The sequence below is a fragment of the Momordica charantia genome, assembly GCF_013281855.1.
Source record: "Momordica charantia cultivar OHB3-1 chromosome 9 unlocalized genomic scaffold, Mcharantia_2.0 BLBB01000009.1, whole genome shotgun sequence".
In the NCBI taxonomy this organism is placed as follows: domain Eukaryota; kingdom Viridiplantae; phylum Streptophyta; class Magnoliopsida; order Cucurbitales; family Cucurbitaceae; genus Momordica; species Momordica charantia.
Window position 1 is genome coordinate 23,290,282 of NW_028275167.1, and position 11,573 is coordinate 23,301,854.

Consider the following 11,573-nt stretch of genomic DNA (forward strand, 5'->3'; position numbering starts at 1 on the left):
AAATAAATCAAAAGTTGAAAGTATATTATATATATTCACCGAAATGGAATAAAATCTATATTATTTATTATTATTATTTTTATACTTATCCAACCAAACCAGTTTCCAAATATCAAAAAGCAAACATTTTTTTTAATTTTCTAAAGCAGATTAGGATTTTTCAACATAATTTCTAAATATATCCAATAAAGAATTATTATCAAAAGGCTATGGAATGGAAGTTCTACGAACAAAACAAACAGCTTATAATTTCTCCTTGGATTTTTCTCAAATATAAAATTATATATTATCTAGAACAATATTCATTTAATTTTCCCTCCACAATACGGCGCCTGTAATTTTCCAATTTTGCCCCTCATTTCACCCAGTCAATTTCTCTCTCTCATCCAAGCTGGCATTTTTTAAAAAATAATATAATTTAAATCAGTCCTTTCATTTTCATATGAACATTTTTTCTTCAAACATTAATATTTTAAACCAAATAAGTAACCTAATGTTTTTAATGAACTGTGTTGAGAGTTTGAATAGAGGAATTTGGATTATAAGAAATAACTTTGCTCGACCAAATTTCTATATGTCCATGTTGACGAGAACTCGTAGTTGACCTAATTTTCTAGAAATGAAAATATCGATAAAATTGTCAATATTTATAGATATTTTTTAAAAATTGTAAAAATTAAAAGACGTTTATAAAAGATATAAATATAATAGAAACATGAAAAATCCATTCACTTGTTATAACCTATCAATTATAGGTTTAGTAAGTAATCAACGATAATAAAATAAATTGTCATTTTTTAATTAATTCATAACATGGTCTAAATCAAATAGAAATTTTGAAATTTTAGGGTCCATTTAGTATTGTTTCGTTTCTTGTTTTCCGTTTCCAGTTTGATTGTGAAACCAAATCATTTGACAACTATTTATATCATTTATCTCATTTCTACAAATGTTTTCAAAATTCTATATAAATTTTCGAAACAACAAAAAATCAAGCTTTTGTTTTTTCGCTTTCCATTTTTTTCCAAATCATAAATAGATATATTGTTTTATCATTCATTATTGACTTATAGAAAATATGAAATAGTTACCAAATGTAATTATGTTCTTCTTTATTAAAAAAAAAAAGAACAAGAAACAGAAACGTTAACAAACGAATCTAGAGTCTAAATTTTAGAGATGAAAACTATATTTTAATGAAAAGAAAATTTATTTTTGAATTAAATACGAAACCTTAATCTACATTGTGGGACAAATCAAGTCTGAACATGTGGAAAAATAATAAAAAAAAATATGAACATGTGAACCTTCTCGTTGAGGCATGTGTGTTCAAACTTCAACTCGAACAGGATCAACGACCAGAAGGAAGGAGCATCGTGTCCAACATGTGTAACGTTCAGTTCCACCAATAGAGAATCTTATAACTGTTAGCGAGAAAGGTTCTATGAGTGATAGTTACGACGGTAAAGTTGCAGAGCTACCATTTCCCAATGCTCCTTGTGGAATCCCACATTCTCAAAGGAACACACTCTCTTATATTTATACAAGATTTGCTCGACACCAACTCAAATCAAATATTAACTTAGGTTTCCAAATGTACGGAGCAGAATATGTTAGCAAGTTTCCAGCTAATTAAGCTTACATCAAAATCCACATCAAATCAATGTGTCACACAACCTAGAATCACACGTCAATATATACAATAATTCCTACTTCAGAGCTGGTACACCCATTTTTTTTAAGAGAGAGAAGAGAATAATTAAAAAAATAATAAAAAAATAAAAGCAGTGTTCAAATTGGACACCAGAAGAAAATGGGAGCAGAAAGCGCGGAACAATAATTTTATTATTATTATTATTTTCGAGGAGCGCGTGCAATATTTTTTCTCCTGAACATGAATTTCCATAATTTTTTCTTTTAATAATTTTTTTTTGTTCACACTTCACCTTCAGAAAATTACATATCTGATTACGTCGTTAAAATCAAAATTTTCGACGTGTCAATTTACTATTTAAAATACCAAAAAACAAAAAAGACAAAAGAAAAATGATGTGGAAATTCAATATTCGCACATGCAAATTTAGGAAAGTTCACTAACACGTACGTAAGATTAAGAAGGTTAATTTAGTCTATTTTTTGAAATCTTTCTCAACTCTCAGAAATGAGAAATGAGATTAGTTATAAAAAATGTTTGTTTCCACTCGAAAAATAAGAAATATGAACGTTATCACATGAAGTCTAAATTTTTATTTTTCTATCAATATTTCAATCTCAATCAGGAGTAAATCAACATTTTTATAGTATTGCAAAAAAATCGACAAAATATAACTTTATATTAAAGGATTTTTATTATGTGTAGAATTTGTTTTAAGATTTTGTAAATAATGACCAAAATGATCCTTTCTTAAAACTTCATAATCTAAGGCAAATACTTTAAGAGTACACCTACTCAAATGAATCAAAATTGAAAATGCATGATCAAATAATTTTTTTTCTTTGTATACTTTAGCTATTAAAAAAGTAAAAGTTAAAAACTATTTCTCACCGTACTTTTGATTTTGATTCATTTTGGTTCCTATACTTTTATTTTTAGTTTATTTTAGTCGTATTTTAAGTTTGTTTCATTTTAGTCTCTTTACTTTCAAAATATTCGTTTCTATTCATCCACTTTGAAAAAGTGACAATTTTGTTGCCTTAATTTTAGTTTTAATCTCATTTTTCTATCACAATTTCAACATGTACGACATTATATTCAATACATGTTTTGAAATATAACTATGACTTTATATTAAAGGGTTTCTGTTATGTGTAGAATTTATGTTAAATTTTACAAATAGGGACAAAAAAATGGTAACTTCTTAAGATCATGGAAATATTTTAAAAATAGAGAGACTAAAATGAACGAAACTAAAAATATAGGATCAAAATAGAACGGTAACTTGTAAAAAGATAAAAAAGGTAAATTTTAATAAAAAGGTGGACATGAAATTCAGAGAAGAAAGCGTCGTATTTCTGCAAGCTGGCCTTGACTTTTCCTTGGTCAAACAGTGGGTCTATTGGGTCAAATTCGTATGTTTCTCTTTTGCCTCGCAATTCAATCTCTGTTTTATACTCTCGAAACCAAGATCAAGAAGCGAATTCCCCCGTTTCTCTGTCGCAGCACAGCAGCACCCCTTCTTGTTCTCCGATTGGTGAAAGATTCGGTTCGATTCCATGACCATTTTCGCTGTTTCTCGACCTTGAAAACTCCACCTTCCTCTTCCAACTTCATGGCCTAGACGAGCATGACGAAGTCCAAGAGTTTGTTTCAGAATCTCATCAGACCCTTCAGAATCGGTTCCTCCAGAGGTAGCCGCAAAAACCCACTTCGTTTATTTTCTTCTTCTTCTTTCTGGTCAATTTCTAGTTAGGGCAAATCATTTTTTGTGTATCTTCTGATACTGATTCCTTTAGCGATTCGATCATTTGTTCGATTAGAGAGCCAGGGCGAGGAGGATTTGGAGCAGATTGCAGCTAAGGAACAGAAGCTTATTCCGTTCGAAACCTTAGTTGAAGCCACCAACAATTTTCACCCGAATCACAAGCTTGGCGAAGGTGGTTTTGGTCCAGTTTACAAGGTTAGATCCGAATGAAATTTGATTGACTGTAAAATTTATGTTCTGATTGAGAATCGAACCATCGAAACTGTTTTTGTTTTTCCTTCCATTTGTGCTTATTTTATTTCATCGAAACTGTTGGCTGTCGTAGTTAAAAACGATTTGGCCTACTTGGAAGTATTTAATTCATCTCGTTGCCATTTTCTGCATTTTTTAAAATTATATCTGTTTTAACAGCGTGCTCTTCGATGTTTGTACTTAACTTTTCTGACTCAGAAAGACACTTAATATTTGCTCGAACTGAACAATAAGAAATCTAGAAACCATCACTTTCCCTGAGTTATTGCATATTCTTCTTCTCACTTCAGAAAATTGCGAAATTCGGGATGAGCTTGAAACAACTTATCAAGATTAAGTTTGCTAAATATATGTAAAATATATGTTTTAGTCCCAGTGTTTGAGTGTTTTTTCATTTAGTCTCCATTGTTTAGAAAGTTTCAATTTAATCTCTCACGATTTAATATTTTTCAAGTATATGCTTTCTGCTTGTCAATGTTAATTGATTGGTGATAGTTTTACATGGCGTGATAGTTTTTTTTTAAAGGAATTTAGGGGAGGAAGTAGCTTACTAAGAGAGGAAAGTTTATAATTCTTCCTCGAAATTTCTATAGAAACTTCGTCTTTTCCTTTGGTCAAGTTTCTAATTCTTCCTTGAAATTTCTATGATCTAAGTTCCTTTTACTCATTGTAATCTGTAGGGAAAGTTAAAGGATGGAAGAGAGATTGCAGTTAAGAAGTTATCTCATTATTCAAAGCAAGGGAGAAAAGAGTTCATGACTGAGGCCAAGTTGTTGGCTCGTGTGCAGCATCGGAATGTCGTCAATTTGTTGGGATACTGTGCACATGGAACAGAGAAACTACTAGTTTACGAATACGTAACGAATGAGAGCCTCGACAAGCTTCTCTTCAGTAAGTCCTGCTTAAAGACTCTCTCTTTCTCCTATTTACTTCTTTCTTCCAATGAAGATTGAACTAATATGCTCTGTTATCGGAAGCAATGTCTGGGGATTTCATTTTCTTACTGTGTCTATGTTGTCAAGTACCTAAGTTTCTCAAATTTAACTATTCGTTTTTCCTGAACCTGAAGTCTCATTTAGTTTTCCTCTAATTGTTCTTTGGCTCGAAGAAGTGCAAACACGAAAAGAATTACCCATTCATCTTGTTACTTTTAAGCATTTGCAATTTGCATTGATAATTATGCATAATTCTTAACTTTTGAGTAAGAAGTTGATATTATTGTATTATTTGATAGATGATTAGTTCACTACATTCCTGTACTACCTGGCAGTAGCTGTATTTTTTAGTAAATTATAACTGTATTATGCACCGATTCTTTCATCTAAAATTGCTTTAATATTTCCATCTTCATCCAGATTAGGCAAATAAAATTTTATACTATAGCTCATTAATTAATACCCTTTTTCTATTTGTGTTAAATGCCAATTTTTAGCTAGACTAGTATAGAGCAATAAACATCTAGGTTTCCTGTCGAGAAAATTTAGTTTTGATTTGACATCTTTGAAATGCCTTGACGACTTTTAAAGACAAACTGATGGTAAAAGTTTCGTTGAATTTCCGAGATTTAGTTGAACCCCAACTCTTACTAATATGCTCTTACTATCCTAATAATATTCCCAACATAACGGAACTGACAAACTATGCAGAATCCATCCGACGAGGAGATCTTGATTGGAAGAGGAGATATGACATAATCTTTGGTGTAGCCAGGGGCTTGCAATATCTTCACGTAGACTCACATAATGTCATTATTCATCGTGACATTAAGGCAAGCAACATTTTGTTGGATGATAAATGGGTCCCTAAGATTGCAGATTTTGGGATGGCCCGACTTTTCCCTGAAGATCAAACTCATGTTAATACTCGCGTTGCTGGTACAAAGTAAGTTTTTTTTGTTATATGTAATAATCAGTCAAACTCGTGAAACTTAAATTGGGCTTGTACTAATTTTATTTTTCCATGTACGAATAGTGGATATATGGCTCCAGAATACGTAATGCACGGGCATTTGTCAGCAAAGGCAGATGTTTTTAGCTTTGGTGTTTTGGTTCTGGAACTCATCAGTGGCCAGCGGAACTCGTCGTTTAGTTCATTTGTTGACGCTGAGAATCTACTCGATTGGGTAAGTTTTTTAATTGCCTAGGCTATGTAGACTGATTATAATAAAGTTGTGATCAACGTACAATTAGTGCAATATAAGTTTTCAAGTCCAAGATGTAGAATCTAGTGATTGGGTAATATGTTTTAACTGCCATAGTTCGTCAGTCATTTAGAGGAATTCGCATAAACACAGAGTAGTCAGCTGCTTTAGTGCTTATCCTTACCATTGATCTCAGTTTAAAGCATGAAGTCAGCTGCCGAATTAAATAATGTTAGCCAAACACTCTAATATCTTCTCAATAGTCAATAAACACGTCTTACCTACGGGCTGGTTTAGTTGTTTTCAAAGAACGATCGAGAGGCCGAGAAAAGACGTTTTATTGAGACATGAACCTCTAATCTGTAAGGTCTTATCGAGATCTGAATTTGGCTGCAGGCTTATAAGCTATACAAGAAGGGCAGGAGCTTGGAGATCATGGACCCAACATTGGCATCATCAGCTGTTCCTGACCAAGTTGCAATGTGCGTTCAGATAGGATTGCTGTGCACACAAGGCGATCCGCAACTACGACCGACCATGCCGCGTGTAGTTTTGACCCTCTCAAGGAAACCTGGTGCTCTGGAGGAACCAACGAGACCGGGAATACCCGGTTCTCGGTATAGACGATCTCGTAGAACAAGTGCATCGTCATCCGCTGCTGGAACTTCTGGTGCATCTGATTCCTATGCTTCAACGACCAATACCGTTACTGGAACTATAACTGCAACTGCAACTGCTACCGAAACTGCAACTGCTGCTGAAACTGCTTCTGCTTCGACTTCAGTTAGTCGAGGATTCGATACTCGTGGGAAACGTCCCATAGAAGGTTAGGGCTTTTTTCTATTAGGATCATTCTTTGTGTTTATAAGTTTTGTATCCTTAGTTATGTTAGAATGTAAATGTTGAGTTGGAAAGCTTTTGCTGAAAGTGTAGTTGGATCGCCATTCTGATTCCCCCTTTCTCATCATTTGGAAAGAAGAGATTCAATTCAATTTCTTATCAGATCTTTTTTTTGTACAGTATTTTATTTTTAGCCTTTATCCCCAATGTAAAAAGAATAGAAAATCTGTACATCTGTAGTTTGATTAGGAGGGGGAGAAAAAACAGTATTGATTTTGATAGGTAATAAGTTAAATTACTATTTTAGCCCCTGCGATACGAAGCTTTTTTTATTAGTTTTAATTTAATCGTTATGATTGGGAGGTTTCATTTTAATGGTTTGAAATTATTGTTATTATCAGATAACATCATTTTCCTTTATGTGACAAGCTTTACTTAGATGCAATATGAATTTGTTAATAATACACGAAGAATTACATTGCCCAAATGTTGCTCTATTAGGGGTGTTCGGGTGAGACAAGATTTTTGGACCAACCCGAAAATTTGGGTTGGATGAACCGAAATGCATAGTCCCAACCCTGTATTTTCGGGTTGGATTGGATCGGATCGTCGGGTTCCAGTTCTATCTTTCTTTTTTTCTTTATTATTTTATTATGTGAGATGAGATATGGGTTGGGTTAGGAAGAATGGTGACGACGGCGAACGAGGTGCTGAACGGCAACAAACAATGATGAACAAATTTGACGGTGGACGACGAATAGATCTGGTGTGGACAGCAGCGATTGGTGACCAGATCCGGGGCGGACAGCAGCGGACGACGACGAATAGCGGCCGATCTGGTGCGAATAGCAACGAACGTCGTCAAAAAATAGTAGATGCAGCAGATCTGGCAGGAAATAGAACGATAACAATAAATAGGGTTTGCTTTGTGGGAGAGATGAGGATGAGAAATCAAAAGAGGGAGAGGATGAAAGAAGTGAGAGGTAGAAGAGAGAGGGAGATGAGAGAAGGGTGATGGAGAAAGGGAGGAAGGGGGGAGGAAAACAAAAGCAGCAGCTAGGGTTTACTTCGTTTATATATATATATATATATATATATATATATATATATATATATATATATATATATATATATATATATATATATATCAGTGTTTGAAATGTCGAGGTATTGTGGAAATTGATAAAATTTTTTGAATTAACAAATAAAACTTGAATTCTAATTTAATTAGTCTATAATTGATCACCTTTAACCATTAAATGTAAAAATGTGATCATTTTACTTATGGAAATGTCGACGTCGATGGAAATATCTTAAAAAGATTTTTTTCTTTAGTGGATGAAAATTATTTGAATATATAAATTAAACTTTTGACTACTTTTTTTTTTAGAGTATTTCATAATATGGTTTATTTGTAAATGAGATAATTACGGACTTGGTTTCCAAACACATTTCTAAATTCTAATTAACTCGTATCTTTTTATCTACTTCTCTTCTTAAATTTGAATTTACACATTTTTCAAACACATTTTCAAATCAATCATCAATCCAACTTTCCAATTAAATTTACACAATTTCCAAACACACTTATATTCTACTCTGAGCAACTACCTACAAAACTTTCAGTATATTATAATTTATATTTAAAGTTATTAAGATAGTACACTAGATCCTCCGATGTCATCTTTTTAGTATTAATGAAATTACATATTCTACTTGATGTATCACCAATATTTGTATATAATAATATTTTATTTTTTAAAATTTCTAAGATTATTTCAGTCTTTATATATGTCAATATTTCACATGTATTGTTCAATTGTAATTAAGAATCAGATTAGAGAAGAAATTATCAATAAAGCAAATTCTGAATCATATTAATTATACAGTATTAAAATACGAATGTTGCATTGAACAGACTAAGATTACAGTCATCGAGGTTGTGAGAAATTGTAGACTGTAGTGGCATAGTAGGAAGAAGACGAAAATAAAATAACCCTAAAAAAAAAAGAGAAAACCGACATGTCGACGACATAGGGGGTAAATCGACTTTTCCCCCCGTGTCGATGTCGAGCATGCCTACACTCAACATGTCGAGCAACATGTCGACGTGTCGCTCGACATTTTGAACTATATATATATATATATATATATATATATATATAATTTAATGTTTGGTTTGGTTCGATTCAGGTTGAACCAACTAAAATTTCACTTAACTCGTGAACCGAACCGAAATTTCGGGTCTGAAAAAAACAACCCGACCCAACCCTTACGGTTTGGGTTGGGTTGTTCGGGTTACTCAGGTCACCGATTTCTTTGAACACCCTTATCATATATTGAGGTTGCTCGGTCAGTGAAAAAATAAATCAGAGATATATATATAATAATATATATTATATTATTAAAAAATACCAGTTGGTCTTTTTTTGTTTTGGGTTGTTGCGGTTTCTGACCAGATCCACCTCCCATTATTCTTCTTTCTATCTTCATGGCTGACGAAGGTCGTCGAAAGTTAGTGGGCTGGTGAGTTTCACCAGAGAAGGGGAGGAAGAAGAAGATGAAAGGGGAGATAATTCGAATAAAATAAGAAAAGAGGTGAGTACATTGATAGACTCTTTGTAGATGACAACTACACAAAGGGATTCATGCAACAAAATTTACAGTCTTGTCTTAAACTACATCTTAAGATGATAACTACACAAAGGGATTCATGCAACAAAATTTACAGTCTTGTCTTAAAATACACCCCTTAAAGATGGAACCCATCTCCATTTTACCAATATACCATTTTTTATATACATGTAATTATTATTAAGATATTGAAACTCAAAATAGAAAAATAGTTATTTGAGGTTTACTTTTTAAATCCCTAAATTTATGCACCTTTTCAATCGTCTTTTTAGCGTTATCCTTTTCTGTTGTTACTGTCTCCGGCAGCCTGTTTCCAATTTGTTCGCTTTTCACCATTGTTTCCGGTAGTCCGTTCTGTTGGCTTTTTGGCCCTTAATCTCAAATTAATTAATTTTAATTAATTAATTAATTAATGTTTTGATGATAACAAACTTAATTTTTTTATTTGACAATTTTATTGTTTTGAAGTATCCACGGTGTAGAGCTCGAAATAAGGATTCCAATAGTTTTTGAATTACCCAAATCGGAGCTCAAACGAAGAAGTTATTGTCGAATCAAGTTGAAAGGATAAATTCTCGAAGTGAATAACGTTACAATTAAATCCTACATGGATGAATAGAGGAGGACATGTGACGAGTCAAAAATCTTAGTTTACAAATGAAAATGAAAAGAAGAAAAGAAGAATTTTTTTTTAGTTTATAGAAAGAATGAAAAGAGAAAAGAAAAGGAGAAGAAAAGAATTAAAAAAAAAATTACAACGTTAACTTAAAAAAAAAAGAATAAAGAAAGAAAGAAGAAGAAAAAAAAAACGTTGAAGAGCCGTTAGAGTGAAAGAAAAAAAAAATTTATTATTATTATTTTATTATATTATATTTTCAAAATCAATTATTATTTTATTGAATTAACTCCCAACCTTTGATTTTCAATCATTAAAGATCTAATAGCCCAAATTCAATTTCGATTTCAAATTTATTTTCAACTTTTCCTCACCTATTTAAACCCTACTTCCTTCAACATTTTATACAACTTATTCTCTCCCAATTTTCTCTCCAAATTTCTACGTTGTTAATCTCTCTTCAAAGCTTCAATTTTTGTTTCTATGTTCTTGAGGGAGAATTTTTTATTTGAGAGATATTTGAGCTTCCAATTTTATTTCTTTTAGCCAATTTGAGGGCTTTTATTTGTAAGAATTTTTTCTTACAAATTTGTGAGCAAATATTTGTATATCCACTCTTTGAGAGAGTTTGTAAGTTCGTTCTCAAATTTCATATCCTTTTTAAGGGTTGCTCTTGAGCCTTAAAAAGAGTATTTGTAACGGTTTGATCCTGAACCATGGAAAGGATCGGGTTTCTTCTTGCTCCGGTAAAAAGAAGGTTTTATACCGGTTTGACTCCTACCGTGGAAAGAGTCAAAGTTTCTTAATCGAATACCCAAGAGGCGCTTGGGGAGTGGAGTAGGCCGGTTGTTGCCGAACCACTATAAAATTTCCGGTGTCATTTTCTCTAACCCTACTCTATTTAATTTTTGCAATTAATTTTCTTTATTACAAATTGAATAAAATTAATTGTTCGAATTTGTTATTCATATTTATGCTCAATGTTTATATTTGAATTATTTGGGTGGTGAAATTAATTAGGGTGTTTGTATTTCTAATTTATTGTTTAATTTGTGATAAAATTAACTGTTCCTAAAAAGTTTACTTATTTGTTTAAATTTGAGCCCATCGTAGTAAAAAGTTTATAAAGTTTAATTAAACCCTATTCACCCCTCTAGGGTTGTCATACCGATCCAACAATTGGTATCAGAGCTCGGTTTCGCTCTTCTACATAAATTATTTTTCAAATTTACCTTGATATTAAGTATCTTGTTAATTTTTGAAAAATTATTTGAAAAGCTTAATTGCTAGAGCTATGCCAACTTTAGATTATTTGGAAAGTTATTACATTGATAGACCTCTTTTCTTTGATGGTAAAAAGTATGATATTTGGAGACATAGAATGAAAACTTTTTTGCTTGCTATTGATTTTGATATGTTGTATGTTTGTGAAAATGATTTATCAAAATCCAAATTAAGTGATGAAATGATTTCTTTTAACATCCAAACTATAAATATCATATGTTGTGCTTTAGATAAAAATATATGTGATAAAATCTCATATTTAACATATGCATATGATATTTGGAATTTTCTTGATGATGCTTATAGTATTGAAAATTCTCCTTGTACTACTAATGATTTATTTGATGTGAAGGAGAATTATAATTTTCAAAATCAAGAAAAATTC

General features: G+C 31.9%; 1 protein-coding gene across 2 annotated transcripts; it reads left to right on the forward strand.

Moving 5' to 3' along the window:
- Nucleotides 1-3,046: 3,046 nt before the first annotated feature.
- On the forward strand, nt 3,047-6,970 carry LOC111022495 (Protein kinase superfamily protein). 2 transcript variants are annotated; one of them, XM_022299659.2, is made up of 6 exons: nt 3,047-3,348; nt 3,454-3,617; nt 4,355-4,565; nt 5,321-5,555; nt 5,646-5,796; nt 6,211-6,970. In XM_022299659.2, exons 1-6 carry the CDS (start codon nt 3,285-3,287, stop codon nt 6,643-6,645), a joined length of 1,260 nt encoding a protein of 419 aa, XP_022155351.1. In that variant the 5' UTR covers nt 3,047-3,284; the 3' UTR covers nt 6,646-6,970. The 2 variants fall into 2 exon arrangements, with proteins under 2 accessions (XP_022155351.1, XP_022155352.1); XM_022299660.2 differs by having other exon boundaries at nt 3,049-3,348; nt 3,478-3,617.
- Nucleotides 6,971-11,573: the final 4,603 nt, after the last annotated feature.

What these genes read in the sequence shown, in the direction of transcription:
- LOC111022495 (XM_022299659.2), top strand. Translation starts at nt 3,285, where the DNA reads ATGACGAAGTCCAAGAGTTTGTTTCAGAATCTCATCAGACCCTTCAGA. An exon ending in GTTTTGGTCCAGTTTACAAG is followed by an intron (nt 3,618 to 4,354) that starts GTTAGATCCGAA and finishes TGTAATCTGTAG; the next exon opens with GGAAAGTTAAAGGATGGAAG. An exon ending in CTGAGAATCTACTCGATTGG is followed by an intron (nt 5,797 to 6,210) that starts GTAAGTTTTTTA and finishes ATTTGGCTGCAG; the next exon opens with GCTTATAAGCTATACAAGAA.